At 53.4% G+C, this 17,823-nt stretch overlaps 1 protein-coding gene across 1 annotated transcript; it reads left to right on the top strand.

Moving 5' to 3' along the window:
- The first annotated feature begins 2,413 nt into the window (after nt 1-2,413).
- On the top strand, nt 2,414-17,820 carry LOC134029364 (centrosomal protein of 164 kDa-like). Its single transcript, XM_062473460.1, has 29 exons — nt 2,414-2,573; nt 3,084-3,170; nt 3,641-3,752; nt 4,130-4,364; nt 5,571-5,720; nt 5,948-6,061; nt 6,196-6,273; nt 6,369-6,473; nt 7,406-7,597; nt 10,415-10,468; nt 10,697-10,852; nt 10,959-11,035; nt 11,145-11,507; nt 11,690-11,821; nt 11,931-12,126; nt 12,286-12,360; nt 12,491-12,613; nt 12,787-12,930; nt 13,055-13,138; nt 13,227-13,295; nt 13,392-13,642; nt 13,878-14,060; nt 14,226-14,391; nt 14,698-14,805; nt 15,092-15,191; nt 16,095-16,436; nt 16,654-16,726; nt 16,825-16,944; nt 17,246-17,820. The coding sequence occupies exons 2-29, from the start codon at nt 3,089-3,091 to the stop codon at nt 17,340-17,342; spliced, it is 3,981 nt and encodes a 1,326-aa protein (XP_062329444.1). The 5' UTR covers nt 2,414-2,573; nt 3,084-3,088; the 3' UTR covers nt 17,343-17,820.
- The last annotated feature ends 3 nt before the right edge of the window (nt 17,821-17,823 follow it).

Below are 17,823 nucleotides of genomic sequence, written 5' to 3'. Positions count from 1 at the left end.
GACTAGCTTTGACTTAGTCCTCCCTCTTTAGCTGCATAGTGAACCTACAAGCATCTCACCATGGGATCTCACAGCCACAGGCTCTTGCTAGCTGCTTGGACCTCGCTGGCAGCACCGTCGGTGGTTTCATCCACGGTTTAATTCTATCACCTCAATGTCATTCCCGTGAAGGTATCACTTTACTCTCCACTGCCCAAATACTTCCTGTTAGACCCTTTATTTAAACTGCCCCCCCTCCCTGCTACCCCTCTCCTGGCAGGGGATGATCAAAGTCATGACATCACATGACAGTCATGATAGGCATGAATTTATCATCAGGCCAGAAGGGCTAAATGCCATTCTTGCTCAGAAAGGACGTTTGGGTATTAAATTACATTGTTTATAAAAAGCTAATGGATTTGAACAGTTATCATGGGGTTCTGCATGATACATGATATTTTATCTCCTATCTTAGTTTTCAACATTCCGAGGGACATTGTGTGGCTCACAAAGAATTGCATGGACATTGTTAATGTGAGGCAAACCTCCAAAAGACAATTTCCTTCATTATGTTCATTAATTCAAGGAACGTATTGTGCAATCCAGCTTCTTAGTCCAAAGCATCATCACAAGTTTAAATAAACATTAAAACCTCTCCTCCCTCACCGGCCTCCTCTTTCTCTCTCCTCCACTCCCTCCCCTATCTCCTCCCCCACACCCTCCTCCCCACCCCCTTTACTCTTCACATCCACCCCAGCCCCCCGCCACCCTTTCTCTCACTGTGTCCTCTCAGAAATGCCTGGTGTGTTTGTGTCTTTGGTGTTGTGACAGCTCAGATCCTGTGGCGTTCAGGCCACATTCCATTCATCATCGCTCCCTCCAGGACCTGGGGCTGTGCTTGGCCAAACCCTCTCAATAAGGGTCTCGGGGGAAGGAAACAAGCAGGTGCATGCACCACAAAACAAAACTCTTTCAATTAGCAGGCAAGTCCATGGAGCTGCAACACCAATCTCATGCAAACACACACACAAACGCATGCACGCACACGCTCACGTGTGACTCACACAGATGAATAAAACAACATGTTCAAATGTCAGCATATGGCATCTGCTATCTACACGTGTCCTTCTGTGCCACCATAAAGCGTTCTGTCCCATTCAATTTAGTTGCAGGAATTTTTTCCAATTAGATTTAATATTGGAACGCTTTATTATGAAAAGGAATAAACTCAAGATTGTCTACATAATGAACACAGTATAAATACTATTGCCCATCACTCACAAAACGCTGAGAATGTTTCAGTCCCATAGTGGCTGCTAGGTAATTGAATTTGGATCAAAGGCATTCATGTCTTTCATAAGGGTGCAGAGGGCTGCTCAGTTTTTAGTAATAACAGACACGCTTCCGGCACTGACCTTCACTGCCCCCTCTCCCTCCCTCTCCCTCATGTGCCCAACCAAAAAACTATACTCCAAGGTTTTCAAGTCGTCTCGGGTCTACTGACTGATTCAAAGGGACAGGACAAAAAGAAACCTCCTGAACCATTTCACCTTTTCCCTACATTTCTGGAGAAGAAGAATTATAATCTCTAAACATGTAACTTTTTGTTGGGGGGGGGGGGGGGGTGACACATCGGTGAGGACAAACTGAAACACATGAAAATGTAGACTAGAGCAGCAAAAAAAAATCTAAGGGATGATGGCGGTATCAGACACCAATTGAAAATGTCACATCTGACGGTGAATATGACATACTTGAGTGGATCAGATTTACGAGCCATATGTTTGAAGGGTCTTGCCATGACTTTCCTCTCATAAAATTGATTGGATGGAAAAGGTCTGGACAATGGTCAGTCATCACAGACAGAAGTATGTGAAATGACTATATACATGGCGTGATAGTGTTGAGACTGGAAAGGACATCAGAGGAAAAATGGATGTCTTGGGTCTGTTGCATTTGTCCGGCAGTTGAGTATCAGTTTTCAATAACTAGTAAAACAATGCCATCTTGTGGCCCGGAATGAATCTTTCAAAGCATCCCAAAGTTTTTTTATTATTATTACATTTAAGGAATCTTGTAGAAATACAATACATAATAATAAAAAGTAACTGACAAAGGAGTTTATCAAAATGTGACAGATTCATACTGTACGGATATTAATGGTATTGTCTTGATGTGATTTGTTTAACATATCCATTCCATTAATGTGGCTTTAATTCTAAATACACAGTAAATACTATACGTATAGCAGGAATATCAATTATAACAGGATTACATGGAAACCTATTTAGGATTATTATTAAATGACTTGGTTTTACTCGGTGTGACGTGTCAATTGACAGGATTAAATCCCGTTTTTGTCCAATACCCGATGAGAAATCAAATAGGCGGGTGCTTTATGGTTGCTAGGGGGGCCACAACCGGAAACGGGCTCAAGCGTCCTTAGAAGCGCCATCATCCTGTTGTTGATACTTTTAGCAAGCTAACAAAAGCTAGCTAGCTGTAGTTAATCCTTGTAATGTAAAATGTTTTCAATAATCTAATTCCAGGTTCGTGACTTCTCTTAGGATAGTAAAAACTATCAAGAATAATAGGTAAGTAAATCGTTTTGTTTCATTTAGATGAGCTCGCTGCTTTGCTACTGTTGCTAATCCCTGGTAAATACTGTAGTATTAATAGCTAGCTAGCTCTAGCCAGTGCAGCTAACTATTTATTTGGCACGCCAACAATGTCGATGTCAATGTTACTCTACAACAGTAGCAAGTAGCATCCTCGGCAGCACACGTAACAAGAAAACAACAATAACATTTAGCTTGAAAGGGAGATAGTTTTGTAAATATTTCGCTTCAATTTTCATACAAAATTGCTAACGTTAGAGGCTGCCATGTATTGTAGGCTATCTTGTGCTTAGTTACAGTAACTACCTAGACTGACTACTGTAGTCTACTTCCCTTGGTAATAATCGAAGGTAAATTGCTACATAAGGTCTCTAGGCTTGCTACCGTTAGATTCGGCTAGCAAGTTACCTGGACCACAATACATTAACCGACTGATTTACCGTTATTTTGCATTGTTGTAACAAATCAGTTCCTCCCCATTCCCAGTAACCATGACAGCAGCTGCTCTTCAGATAGGAGACCAGCTGATCTTGGAAGAAGACTATGATGAGAACTATATCCCCTCTGAACAAGGTACGACTCGATCATGTAGATTGATACCAGTAGTTGCAAGTTGCTATTAGAATACTACACTTCTGATTAAGGCACATATACATGTTTCTCTACAGATCTCTATCCTACATCAGCATCAGTGATGCATTACGTTAGCTATTTAATAGTATTTATACAGTATATATACAGATACATTTGTTTGATGTCAAATACAGAGGAAGCCAATTGCATCATTCATTGCTGTTGTGTATAGTTTATTGGGTGCAACGTTAGTTTAAAATTATTTTGTAATTGTGCACATGGAGTTACCTGGACACTATTACCAACAGTAATTACAAACAGTATTAACATAATGTATTGGATAGAACTGAAGCTAAGTCTACATCCTCTCTGTGGTGCGTGCACATCAGTTTCCAAACTTCAAATATGAAGTCTCATATTTGTTTGTTTGTTTGTTTCCTTCCACTCTGCCTTCGCCTCCTCTTTGTCAGAGATCCACGAGTACGCAAGAGAGATTGGCATTGATCCCGATTGTGAGCCGGAACTCCTATGGCTGGCCAGGGAGGGCATCGTGGCCCCACTGCCTGCAGAGTGGAAGCCCTGGTAAGGACGTACTGGAAGCCAGGGTGGGGACTTGCTGACAGGCTGGTGTATTCGTAATGATCCATGGATCTCAGGGAGAGCTCCCTTATTTCAGATTTTTCCAGTATCGACCTCCAAATCATTTTGAGTCCCTTGGGAAGTCTGGTAAACCCCAGATCCCCAAAAGCCATGTCTGTGTCACGGAAAGAAAAGAACAGTGTGTGCCTCCTGTCAGACTAGAGCAAAAACACTGCTAGCTACTTCCCATGTGTTCCCACGTGTTTACCTTCACCCACCGATCTCTCTCCCCTCTCCGGGCTCTGAGGTGCTGAAGTGACCCCCTCCTCTCCCCCCTCCCCTCCCATCCCCTCCCCCCCCTCCTCCCCCCCTCCTGGCAGTCAGGACGTGACGGGGGACGTGTACTACTTCAACTTCTCCTCGGGCCAGTCCACCTGGGACCACCCCTGTGACGAGCAGTACCGCCGCCTGGTGGACACGGAGCGCCAGCGCGCCCAGCCGCGGCCCGGTACCGCCGCCGCCACGGGCAGGAAGGACAAGGAGAAGAAGAAGAAAGACAAGAAGGAAAAGAAGGGCAAGAAGAAAAAGGAGGGCGACATTCTCAAGCCCAAAGGGGTAAACAGATTTTGGGGGGTCTATGTTTGAAATACTGTGTATGATTGTGCTGCTCCGCGTGGAAACGTATTAAGGTTGTTCCAGATTAGATTAAATGTCCCTTGATACAGACCAGTTTTTTTCACCAACCTATCCTCCTGTGAACAGAGTGCAGGAAGGAAGAGCCAGACAGAAATAAGACAGGCAGGCATCCAATCAGAGAGGTCCTCCTCGTCCTCTCTGCAGTCCGACTCCAAACACTCCAACCTTCCCTCACAGAGACCCACAGTGCCAGCCTCCCTGCTCCTTCTCTCCTTGCCCCCCCTGCCCTCCCGCGGCTTGGCCCCCCTGTCCTCTCTCGGCCCCCTGGAGGGCGCTGTCCGCAGTAGCAAGGCCCTGGCAGACGCCCAGGAGATCCTGGGCCACCCTGTCACCTCCTCCAGGGGCGTCTGGGAGGCGCTCCCGGAGAGGCATTCGCAGCTTTCTCCCCTTCTTTCCAAGCCCTTTCCCAGCCCCCCCGTGCTTTCACCCCCCCGGTGCGGTGGCAGTGTGAGCCTGCAGGCCACGAGGGCCTCGGAGTGGGACGAGCGGGTGGACGTGGGCTGTGGCCTGGCTCTCACTTCCCCGGAGGGTAGGGAAACGGAGGTAGACGGAGGTAGTGGACGAGGTGTAGGAGGGAAGGGTAGAGAGTGCCTGTGTTCAGGCCCAGGAGAGGCAGGAGGACCTGGAGGACTGGAGGAAAGTGTGGGGTGCCTTATAGCTGAGCTGGTGGAGGAGTGTCGGTGGGGAGCACAGCGGCGAGCCAGGTGGGTTAAGAGGCGCTGGGAGAGAAGTGGAGATGACTCGGGGGCCTGCTGGGATGCGGAGGACAAGGAGGGCAAAGGTCTCGTCCAGGTCCTGGGGCCTCGCCTCCAGAATCGGCCCGCTGTTCCCCTTTCGGCTTCCCAAACCCCCCTTTCCCCCTCAAACCAGTTAGCAGAAAGTCAGAGTATAGGAGAGAACATGGGAGGCCCAGCAGAGCAGGGCAAGGCAGACAGACTTCAGGTAGACCAGCAGCAGGTACGTCCTCAGAAAACAAACGGAAGCAGAACAGAAGTGGATCAACTTTATCTATACCGATTTTATCTTTTATATATCTGGAACGAGTTGCCTCACAGAATGCTGGAATGAATATCCCAAGGTTCTAAATGTCGTGTGTGCTTGTGTCCGTGTGTTTTTGCCCTCTAGCCTTTGAGCTCTTCCCGAGGGCCACTGCAGGCTCCGCTGGGAAGCCTGGCCCCTCTGCGGGGTCTGGATGCCTCCTCCGGCCCCATTCCTTCCCTGCGGGGGTCCCTTGGCAGCTCGGGGGGACTGGAGCCCCTCAAGACCCCCTTGGGAGTAAGACTGCACCCCCACTCCCCAAACATCGCCCTATACTGTAGAGCTCACATGCATGACCAACTCCTATTCAAACGGATATGATCGCATTTCATATTTTAGAAATGAACATTAAATAAAAAAACATTATGCATGTCATTGCTCTGATTGAACGAGATCTCTCTGCACTGCCCCCCGCCCCCTCCGACACACACAAACACACCTACCCACTCTCCCCCCACCCCCAGGGCCCTCTGTCCAGCCTGGGGTCCAGTCTGCTGGGGGGCCGGCACGAGGAGCGGGTGTCCCTGCCCCTGCCGGGCCTGGACGACGAGGAGGAGGACAACATGTCAGAGGACGAGGTAGGGGCCTGGCCTGGTCTGGCTGCAGACGCCGGCTTCTGCACCTCTTCTACATCCTGTCCTCAGTCGGTCGGTCCCAGCCGCCGCTGGGCTGTCGGGTCTGGTCCCGTCTGAGCGTGTTGTTGTGTTCCCAGAGTCCTAGAGGCTCGGCCCGCCTGCTGCAGAACCTCCATCTGGACCTGGACGCTCTGGGAGGAGGGCTGCAGTATGAGGTAAACACACTGTGTGTGTGTGTGTGTGTGTGTTAAGACAAGAGTTAGGCACCCTTGCAATGTGTGTATGTGTATTCACTGTGTGTGTGCTCCAGGACAGTGAGGCCAGTGTTGCTGCCCCACCCGAGGAGAAGACCGAGCCAGAGCTACAGGACCTGGCGTTGTCTGGAGACCACAGCCCTGATCCCCCTTCCCAACAGGTACACACACACACACACACACACACACACACACACACACACACACACACACACACACACAGGCGTGTCCGGATGTGTCTCCGAGCTCTCTTTTACTGTCGCTTTCATGATCTCATTATTCCATGGTCTCCCAGCATGGTCCCAAATTGCGTTGAGTGGCAAGGTCCTAAATATGAGCAATTGTCCCCTCAATATCTAGTTCTACCTAGTAACAGATGCCTGGATCCATAAGCAGACACTGGCTCTGCTCTTATGTTTGGACGATAAATGGACCCCAGCACCCTTATGAAGGACTGCTGGGGGATCTGCTTGGGAAGCATTTCACGTGCTCTGTCATTTCTCTCGTCTCATTCGTCGGTGTGTGACCTCTAACCTTTTTGCCGTTCTGGCTCTTTGTGTCTCTTATCTATCTCTCCCGTGACCTGTGACCTGGATGTGGTTGGTTTGGTAGCTGCTGTGTTGTTGGGACCTGTCCTTCGGCCACGGCTGCCAGTGTGTCTTCCTGTTTGTTGTGCTCTCCTCCTACTGTCACTGCTACTGCTTTGCTGTCTGACTCTCTCGTTGGATGAGGCCCGCTCGTATCGCTCATGTCACTCCCATCCCCTCTGCACGCGCTCAGTCGTGTGTGTGTATATGTGAGTGTCCGTGTGTGTGAGCGTTACACGTGTATGTCTGTACACACTGTGTGCTGTTTTTCGGACTTTGCCTTAACGTGTGTGTGTGTTTGTTTGTTTGTTGACTTGACTTACCGTTCGGTTCTATCTATGGATTGCATGAGTGGACTGCATGACACTCAGATCCTCTGCGTGGCTCCGGGTCACAATTTGTTGTCCACCCCCCTCCCCTCTTTCTGTCCCTCCCCTGTCCGTGTCTTCTGCACGCCCTCTTTCTCTCTTTCTCTGTGGGATCTCCGCGATCGGCCCCTTCCGAAGGACTCTCTCGGCGGACGACGCCCGCGGCCGTCTCCTCCTGCGGGCAACAGAGTCCGTAGCGGGACGGGGGCCGGCCCCCCCAGCCCAGCCCCCCTCAGCCCAGCCCCCCAGCCTGCAGGCCTCTCAGACAGGGGGGAGGAGGGAGAGGAAGGGAAAGAGGAGGAGGAGGCTGGAGAGTGGGAGAAGTATGGAGTGAGTGGGGCCCACTGGGAGGAGGAAGGACAAGTGAAGGTCCAGAAAGGGGCCGCAGGGGAGGAGGGGAACAAGGAGGAGGGAGAGGAGGAGGGAGAGGATGGAGAGGCTGAGTTTAGCAAGGGTGTAGAAGAAGAAGAAGAAGAGGAGGGAGAGGAGGAGAGTGGCGTAAAAAGCGAGGAAGAGAATAGAAGGAATGGGGAGGAGATGGAAGGGGCGAAAGAAGAAAAGGAGGAATGCAAGGGTGCGGAAGCCGAGGTCAGCGAGTACGTGCAGGAAGAGGAGAAAGAGGAGGAGGGTGATGAGGTCATAGAGAGGTGTGTGAAGAGCGAGGGAGAGGAGGAGGATGAGGTCATAGAGAGGTGTGTGAAGAGCGAGGGAGAGGAGGAGGATGAGGTCATAGAGAGGTGTGTGAAGAGCGAGGGAGAGGAGGAGGATGAGGTCATAGAGAGGTGTGTGAAGAGCGAGGGAGAGGAGGAAGATGAGGTCATAGAGAGGTGTGTGAAGAGCGAGGGAGAGGAGGAGGATGAGGTCATAGAGAGGTGTGTGAAGAGCGAGGGAGAGGAGGAGGATGAGGTCATAGAGAGGTGTGTGAAGAGCGAGGGAGAGGAGGAGGATGAGGTCATAGAGAGGTGTGTGAAGAGCGAGGGAGAGGAGGAGGATGAGGTCGAAGATGGCAGGGAGGGGAAGGGGGAACAGGATGAGGAGAGAGAGGAGGAGGAAGAAGGGAAGATGGAGGAAAAAGTCAAGGAAGTGAAGAGCGAGGAAGGCCTTGACAAATATGAACAAGATGAAGGAAGTGAGGTCATAGAGAGGTGGGTCAGCAGCAAAGAGAAGGAAGGAGAGGGAGAAGAAAGCGACGAGATTGAAGAACAGTGTGCTAGGAGTGAAGATGAAGAGGGGACAGGGGAGGAGGGGACAGGGGAGGAGGAAGTTGCGGAGCGACGCGGACAGAGTGAGGGAGAGGAGGAGCGCGGCGATGAAGGGGAGGATGAAGAGGCGGAAGAAAGTGAAGAGAAAGTGGAACGATGGGTGCTGAGAGACACGGAAGGGCAAAAACCAGAGGAGGAGGAGGAGAGCGAAGAGGCAGTGGAGAGGTATATGAAAGAGGAGGAGGATATGGAGGGAAGAGAGGCAGATGAGGCAGAACTGGAAGGAGAGGAGGAGATGGAGGGAAGAGAGGCAGAACTGGAAGGAGAGGAGGAGATGGAGGGAAGAGAGGCAGATGAGGCAGAACTGGAAAGAGAGGAGGAGATGGAGGGAAGAGAGGCAGATGAGGCAGAACTGGAAGGAGAGGAGGAGATGGAGGGAAGAGAGGCAGATGAGGCAGAGCTGGAAGGAGAGGAGGAGATGGAGGGAAGAGAGGCAGATGAGGCAGAGCTGGAAGGAAAGGAGGAGATGGAGGGAAGAGAGGCAGATGAGGCAGAACTGGAAGGAGAGGAGGAGGAGCTAGAGAGATGTTTTGAGAGAGGCCGAAAAGAAAACCAAAAAGCCAGAGCGAAGAACCTCCTTCAGATGGCCAGAAGGCCTGCTCAGTGTCAGGGAGAGGGGGCGGAGGAGGACAGCGATGGAGCCATAGAGAGACGCGCGAAGAGCGAGGACGAGGAGAGGGAGAGAGACGGGGAGGAGGAAGGCGGGGAGGAGAGCGCAGAGGGGAGGCGAGCGGACTCGGGGGACAGCGAAAGCGAGGCAGAGGGAGACGAGGGGAGGCGTGACGACCAGCAAGAGGAGGGCGAAGGCAGGGAGGAGGAAGACGGGCGCGTTCAGGGCCAAAGCGGGAAGGCTAGCGATGAGGGTGAGGGGAAAGAGAGGTGTTCGCCGGGTCGAGGACGGGGAACGGACGAACAAGAGGCGAGCCGGGGGAGGGAGGAGGAAGAGGGGGTGGAGAGGTGTGTGCAAAGTCAAGAGGGGGAGCGTGGGGGAGAGGGCCAAGAAAAGGACCAAACCGATGCTGCCTCAGACACGCCAGACCAGGAAGAGGAAGCGATTGAAAGCGTTGGACAGGGAACAGTCCAAGCCGCCGCCCTGGCGCCAGGGAAACCGCCGGACCTAACCTCGTTAGACAGACAGGAAGGGAGCGTTGGCAAGGAGAAGAGCGCGCTCCAATCATGCCCCTCTCTGGCTGAGGTATGGTTCGGTGGTGTGCTCCGGCTGTGTGCCCACCCGCCTGCGTGCTGCCCGCCCCCCTGCCCCTCCCTCCCTCCTCCTTACGCCTTCACACGCCTCTGCCCTCCCCGCCCCTCAGACAGGAGGGGGGGCAGCCCCTCACATGCAAGCCCCCTTTCCCCAGAGCGCAGTCTAGCAGTGGGAGATTAAACCAATCGACAGCTCGTCCAGCGAGCCTGCAGCCAATCGGTGTCTCCCACTCATGCAACTCGCACCTGTGGACGGTTTCCGTCTCTCCCGGGGGTTCATCAGGCCACGCCTATTTTCTTTACCAATCAGTGGCCACATCAGTACAGAGCCCAAAACCCCCCTGACAACTGACACCCCCCAAGGCAGCGTCTGTGGGCCTCCATGGAGAAACTCCCCTGTCTCAGGCCTTCCTCCCCCCTTCACCCACCCCCCCTGGCAGGCAGGTCTCACCCTCTCAGACACCTCTCTCCCACCTCCAGTCCTGCTGCTCTCTCCTGGCTGCTGTGTGGTAGTGTTGACTAGCGGCCCCTGCCTGTGTGTGTCCGTCACTGGTTACAGCTGGGCGCCTCACTCCTCTTGTCTGCCTTGGTGTGCATATGGGACTGGGGGTGTATACATTTAGAGGTATATTTGAACATACCGTTGTATATCACTGCTAACTGCGTGTGTGTGTGTCTGCAGTCCGAGGCCAGTGAACACATAGAGGTGGCTTCATCCTCAACGGACGACATCAAGGTACAGTTAGAAATCTTAGAGAATCAGCGCAGGACTTTGTTACACATTGGGAGGGTATAGCTCAGTGGTTAGAGCTTTAGAGTGCAGATTAATAGATCACAGGGTTCAAATTCCCCACTGTACTGTACATCGCTTTGGATTTAAGTCTGCTAAATGAATACAATGTATCATTCATTACTGTTGTGAAGTGGTGAGTCAGGCTAATGGTGTTGCATGTCTTTGTTCCAGACTGGGTTCCGCTCCAAGCTGTCAGAGAAGGTTCTGGACCTGGAAGACCTTTCCCCTGCGGTCAGCCCACCTGCCCTATCACAGACTCAGACATCCAATCACAACACCTCTGCATACTCGTCCAAGACCCAGTCACAGTGTAGCAGTTGCCGTACTGCACTGAGCTATTGGACAACCTTCCCTCACTCTCGTCAGTGGGAGTGTCAGATAGCCGCTCCCAACAGTTTGACGAACGGAAGTCTCTCTCCTCTTTTCTCCCCAGGAAAAAGAAGGGAAGGACTCATTCAAGGAGGAGGAAGAGAGGGACGAGAGGAGGAAGAGGGCAGAAGCTGCTGAAAAGTGAGTACTTCAACAACGACACCGCGGCGTAGGCACAGGCTACACAGACCTGTGTTTGCCAAGCAACTCTGTGGGCCCATGAGTGAGTCCCTCCCCTCTCCTCCCTCAGGCGTCTCAAGGCCGCAAGCATGGAGCTCAGCTCCTCCCAGGCCAGCAGCCCCTCCCACTCCGAGGCGCAGCGCCCGCGTGCCGAGGGGGGCAGCGTGAGCGCCAGTCTGGGGGTCCTCCAGGAGACGGCCAGGGGCAGGCTGGTCCGCACGCCCCGCGCCCAGCGCCAAGAGGCCCAGAGCCCGACCAGGGACACCCCGGACGAGGAGCGGGAGACGAGGGAGACGGAGAGGCGGGCGGCGGAGGAGAGGGAGCGTGCGCGGCGGGACAGGGAGGAGAAGACGAGGGCGCTGGGAGAGGAGCTGAGGAGGGAGGAGGAGGAGGAGGAGCGGAGGCTGAGGGAGGAGAGCGAGGAGAGGGTCAGGTCAGTGTGCTTGAGCCGAGCCGCATAGGACCCTTGCAACTGTGTCGGCTGGAGACTCTCTGGTGACGCGGGTGCTGCCGCGGGCGTCTGACTCAACGTTTACGCCTAAGGCTGTGTGACATGCCTGGTCATCTCTGGTCTCTGTGTGTGTGTGTGTGTGTGTGTGTGTGTGCGCGCTCCAGGGCTCTGAGGCAGCGTCTCCAGGAGAAGGACCGAGGGGAGGAGAGCAGGCTGCGTGTGGAGTCGGAGAGCAGGCTACAGCAGCTGAGAGAGACCGCCCTGAAGGAGAGGGAGCACCAGCAACGCACGCTCAGGTCAGCACGGTTCACCTCCCCCGGCCCCTTCACCACAACGTGCACACACACACACCACGGAATAGGACTGGTGACCCTGTGTCTGACTGTCTGTGTGTGTGTGTGTCAGAGAGGAGGGGGAGACCGTGCTCAGAGAGCTGCGGGCTGCCCTGGAGGCAGACCGGGGGGCGGAGCTTGAGAACCTGGAGACTCAGAGGAGGCAGAACCTGGAGCGTCTGAAGGCGGAGTCAGAGGAGGAGCTTCGGGCGGAGAGGCGGAGGCTATTGGCCGACAGGGAGGAGCAACTGGACTCCCTCAAACAGGAGGTGAGAATAACGCCCATGCGGTGGACTAGTCATGCAACCCGAGATGTGAACTATTGAACTCACCGTTGATGACTATATGCGTGGACGTTTAGTCATGCCCTGCTGGAGTGTGTGGTGGCCAAGCCTGTGTTGAGGATGTGTGTGTGTGTTGTTGTTCAGGCCAGAGGCAGTGAAAGAAGGAGGGAGCAGAAGAGCCCTGGCCCAGGACAGCAGCTGGCAGAGTACCAGAGAGAGGTGAACACACACACTCTCACACACACACACACACACTCACACACAAGCTAGAAATGTTATAAAATACCCAGAATGTTGTTTGTCTGTGAATTTCTGCCCTGCATCATTCTCCCCGACCGCACATGCCCAGTTGGGTGATGTCATGCAGGAAGTGCGGGAGGAAGTTCAGCGAGACCACAACAGGAAGTTGGAGCAGCTCAGAGACGAGCACCGCAGAGAGCTGAACGCCATCAGAGAGAGACACCTGGACGAGGTCAGACGCCGCTCAGTCTCGGGGCCCCCCCCCTGCCCAGTCACACCTGACTGCAGAGAACATCCACACATCCCAAATCTCTCTCGCTCTCCCGGGTCTCCCTCACTCTTTCTCCCTCTCTCTCTGTCTGTCTGTCTCCCTCCCTCTCTCCCTCTCTTCCGGCCGTCCTCCAGGAGAGCGTCCAGCGGGAGCGTCTGATGGGCGAGCTGCAGGAGGAGAGAGAGCGCCTGCAGGCCTCCCACAGCACCCAGCTGGAGAGGCTCTCCTCCCAGCTCTCCTCCCAGCTCAGCAAGGCACGACAAACACACGCCTGCAAGGTTGGGAAAGACACACACACACGCGCGCTCTCTCTCTCTCCCACACACACACAAATCGGTTTCATCCTTCTTGTCCTCCTCCTGTTTGTGTGTGTGTGTGTGTGTGTGTGTGTTTTTTTTTCAGGAGGCAGACCTGCAGGAGCTGTCAGACAAGTTGAAGCTGAGAGCCAGGGACATAAAGAGCCAGGAGGTCATGCTGCAGACCAGGGTAATCAAACACAGATTCACATGCCGCCCGCCCACTCGTACACTCACCACGGTTCCTTACCAGACCCCTCATGTGACCTGCTCTCCAGGCAGCAGACCTGAAGAAGAGGAGGAGCCAACTTGGAGAGGAGGAGGGAGAGGTGGACCGAGGACTGGAGGTGAAGATTCACGTTCTCTCCATCCTCATCGTCATAATCCTCACTATCTGCTGTTGTCCTCTTGATGCTGATGTGTGTGTGTGTGTGTGATTCCAGGGTCTGTCACGGGTGATGCAGGAGAGAGATGGACTGAGGGAGGATCTGGAGAGGGCGAGGGAGGAGAGAGACAGAGCCAGGCAGGACGCGGAGCGAGCGAAGGAGGAGAGGGCCCAGGCACGGGAGGAGGTGGAGAGGATGAGAGGGGAGAGGGAGAAGGCGAGGGAGGAGGGCAGGAGGATGAAGGAGGACAGGGACCAGCTGGAGAGCAAGGTGGAGCTGCTGCAGGAGCGACTCAGCCGGAGAGTCAGGTGCTGCGCGCTCACACACACACACACACACACACACAAACATGCCTACACATACATACACGCACACACAAAATACACACGCACACATACACATGTAACACAGACACACACACATGCATGCACACAATCTCTCCGACCTCGCAACTACCTCATGGTCAACCGATGGACCTTTGCACGTAATTCTTCAAACGTCCATTCAAGCATGACGTCAGTAACCGTTGTGCTGTGGCTGCAGTGATCTGGAGAAGAGCGAGGTCAAGAGGGTCCCTCCCAGAGCCAGCAGTGTCCTGAGACAGGAGGAGGAGGAGAGGGCACCAGCGCCCTCTAGTGACGACAGACAGAAGTCCCTCCGTCTGCAGGACCTGGAGGACCACCCTCTCTCCCCCCTCCCCGTGTCCAGCGACAGCAGCCTGGAAGAGTGAGGAAACGCAAGCGTGTGTGTGTGTGTGTGTGTGCACGCATGACTGTTATGGAGAGTACTTTTTTACGGACTTTTTCCTCTATTCCTTCATCCCCCTCTCCCCCTCTCCCTCCCTCCCTCCCTCCGTCTCCTCCCCTTCTCCCCCTCCGACCCTCCCGCCAGCCTGCGTCAGTACATCTCCAACGAGGGCATGTCCATTCACAAAGCCCGCCAGTTCCTGGACAGGGAGAACGGCCGCCTGAGCAAGAGACAGTCAGCGCTGCAGGCAGCCCAGTCCAGCTGCCCTCAGGACCCCAGCACTCAGGAGATGTTCCGGAACCTGCAGCAGGTAAGAGTAAGTGTGACTCCTCCCCTCTCCCAGCTTCTAATCAGGCCTTCAGTGAGATACAGTGAGATACGTGGGTGAGCTGTAACGACAGCTCACCCACGTTGATGCTCGTCTTCATGATTCCCTTTTTTCTTCTTTCTCTTCTTCCCCATATTTCCTTGTCTTTATGGCCGCCTGGCTCTTCTACTATTATCTCTCTCTCTCTCTCTCTCTCTCTCTCTCTCTCTCTCTCTCTCTCTCTCTCTCTCTCTCTCTCTCTCTCTCTCTCTCTCCTGTCTTCTCTCTCTCCTGTCTTCTCTCTCCCAGGAGGCCACTGAAGTGGAGAACTTGATGTTGACCATCCAGAGGGGGAACGTTCTCCTGAGGACCAAAGAGGAGAAACTGCAGCAGCTGGAGACCTCCGTGGTGGAGGAGGTAGCTAACCCCGCTACACACAGACCACACCAAACACCCAGAATGTCAGCCCAGCGTGAGCCGTAGGCCCGTACACGGAACCAAGGCTGTTGCATTGTCTTAGTGAGAGCCTCCCGTGCCTAGCAGGTAACCCCCCCCCCCACACTCTCCCCCCCAGCCTCTGCTGGACCCTCTCGCCTATCCCTCTCAGCTGAAGCATTAGTCAGGGCCCTCCGCACGTGAAACAGAGCGATATTAGAGTGTGTGTGTGTGTGTGTGTGTCAGTGATTTCCCATCTCTGCCCCAGCCTCTGTCTGAAGAGCTGGCCAGGATGTCCGCCGACAGGAAGGTGACGTTCGACGTGTCCGACTCGGACCTGAGCAGCGTGGACGTCCACAACGGCACCGGTGAGACGGGCGCCCGCTCCTGTTCTGGCCCCCACACACACACACACACACACACACAGGCCGTGTTTCACACCCTCATTACTGCCATTACTGCCAAGTCTGCGATTATTGTGTCAATCCAATTAAGATGATTAAAATATTGTGACAACTGCCTTTAATACATTTACATTTAGTCATTTAGCAGACGCTCTTATCCAGAGCGACTTACATTAAGTACAGGGACATTCTCCCCGAGGCAAGTAGGGTGAAGTGCCTTGCCCAAGGATACAACGTCATTTGGCACAGCCGGGGAATCGAACTGGCAACCTTCAGATTACTAGCCCGCTTCCCTAACCGCTCAGCCACCTGACTCCCGGTACGGTAGTTTACATGTGTCAAACATTTACCAGAAAGCGGGAATCTCAGATTAGCTATTACAGTCTTTGCGCGGAGCTTTGACAAGGTCTTTCTTCGTGGAATCTGCACAATTTTCCACACTACACTTCCATCATCATCAAAGGCGTTCGGAAACCTCGCCATGCTCTGAAGGCCTCATAAAAGATGGGAGTACTCCACACACGGCATATTACTGCCATTATGCTTACTTAAGCATACCAACATTAACATGAATCACTTCATGTGTGCTCCACTTTACACTTTTCTGTTGCCTTGATCACACCACGACTGTCATAAACACTAACATTCACGCCATTATTACTATATCTATATTTCTTTCTCTCCCTCCCTCTCTCTCTCTCTCTCTCTCTCTCTCTCTCTCTCTCTCTCTCTCTCTCTCTCTCTCTCTCTCTCTCTCTCTCTGTCTCCCCTCCTTCTCTTCTCTCTCTCTCTCTCTCCCTCTCTCTCTCTCTCCCTCTCTCCCTCTCTCTCTCTGTCTCCTCCCCTCCTTCTCTTCTCTCTCTCCAGGCACCCCCCCTACTGTTCCGGCCAAGGTGCAGCAGTTGACGGAGTCCCTGCAGCAGATCTCAGGGCAGCTCAACACGGTTCTGGGGGCGCTGGGGTCCCTGGCCCAGAGGCAGGCCCCGTACGCCCCCTTACCCCTCCCCTTGCTCCGGGTCACCCCTACTCCCACCCCCCTGTCCTTCTCCCAGCCCCTGGCATCCCCCTCGCTGGGCCTCTCCGGACCCTCCTGGGCCTGGGGCCCCCACACCCCCGCCCTCCGCATGCCCGGCACCACCCCCACCGCGGGGCCTCCTCTACGGGGGGCCGACGGCCTGCTAAGCAGCCGCTGGACCAAGCTGTTCCCTGGTACACTGGTTCATTGCTCTCTCTATCTCCCTTTTAAGCTGCCACCCGTCATGTTAGGTTAGGTTATGTTACATCACGTTATGCTTTGTTAACGCAGACTTCAGAGTTTTTGTTGTTGTTGTGTGAGGTGATCAGCGGCCTGAAAAGGTTACTGGTTAAGATGACTGGTTACGATGTGTGTGTGTGTGTGTGTGTGTGTGTGTGGTGCCTGGTCTAGGGGCAGATGTGGAGCCCATGGCCTCCAGCACTCTAAGGACCAGCTCTGTCTACTCAGGGTACACTCCTGCCAGGTAAGCAGGTCCCAACATCAACACCTCGGCTGGCACTCAGTCATGTCCAGTCGTCATGCTAAGGGTTGTGTGTGTGCGTGGGTACGCGTGTGTTGCAGTGAGCAGGCTCGTAGCCTGGCGTCCAGCCAGAGGTCAGTGGAGGTGGACGGACAGAGGATGCAGGGGCTGATAGATGGCAACAAGAAATGGCTGGAGACACGCAGAAAAGATCCCACTGTGTATCCTCTAACGTCTTCACACACACACACACACACAAGATCCCACTGTGTATCCTCTAACGTCTTCACACACACACACACACAAGATCCCACTGTGTATCCTCTAACATCTTCACACACACACACACACACAAGATCCCACTGTGTATCCTCTAATGTCTTCACACACACACACACAATCCCACTGTGTATCCTCTAACGTCTTCACACACACACACACACACACACAAAAGATCCTCCCTTTCTTGATTGATTGTCTTCGTCTGTGTCAAAGTTGGCCTTAACCAGTGACCTTTTTCAGGCCGCTTTTAACACGTTATCGAACCCCCGCCGCCATGAGTGGCTTAGTCCAGCTGGGTCTGGATGACAACAACCAGATTAAAGTCTACCATTACTGAGGAGTGGCCCACTGTGGAGGGGGGGGGCAGCAGGGACCAAGGAACCACAACAAGCACAACCAGCAGTACTGTCACTGCAACTATATACTTATGAAGGGCTATTGTGGACCAGGGCTGGAACATTCACTTAGTCACACAGAGATCTGTATCACAGAGGGCGGTGTGGAGTCGTACAGGCCCAACACGTCAAGGCTGTCTGCCATACGTCACGTCACCTACTGGGGCTTCATGTTGCACTGCTGAGACCAGGGGAGGGACATGCTGCGGCTGTCAAAGCGTCAGGATGGCGGTAAAGGGTTGTTTTCATGGAAGCCATCTTGGGAGAACTTCTGGGGTATATGACTGTCACCCAAGTAAACTGTACTATCAGAAACACCCCCTCTGTTCCCTGTTAGTAGGTAGACCTGTACAGTACGTGTGCTTTTTACCAGTATTTTTTTATCTGAATTATTTTAATAAATGTAAAGTGGTGTATATTCCT

This window comes from Osmerus eperlanus, chromosome 11 (assembly GCF_963692335.1).
Source record: "Osmerus eperlanus chromosome 11, fOsmEpe2.1, whole genome shotgun sequence".
Taxonomy (NCBI): Eukaryota; Metazoa; Chordata; class Actinopteri; order Osmeriformes; family Osmeridae; genus Osmerus; species Osmerus eperlanus.
This window is presented reverse-complemented; position numbering and strand designations above follow the sequence as displayed.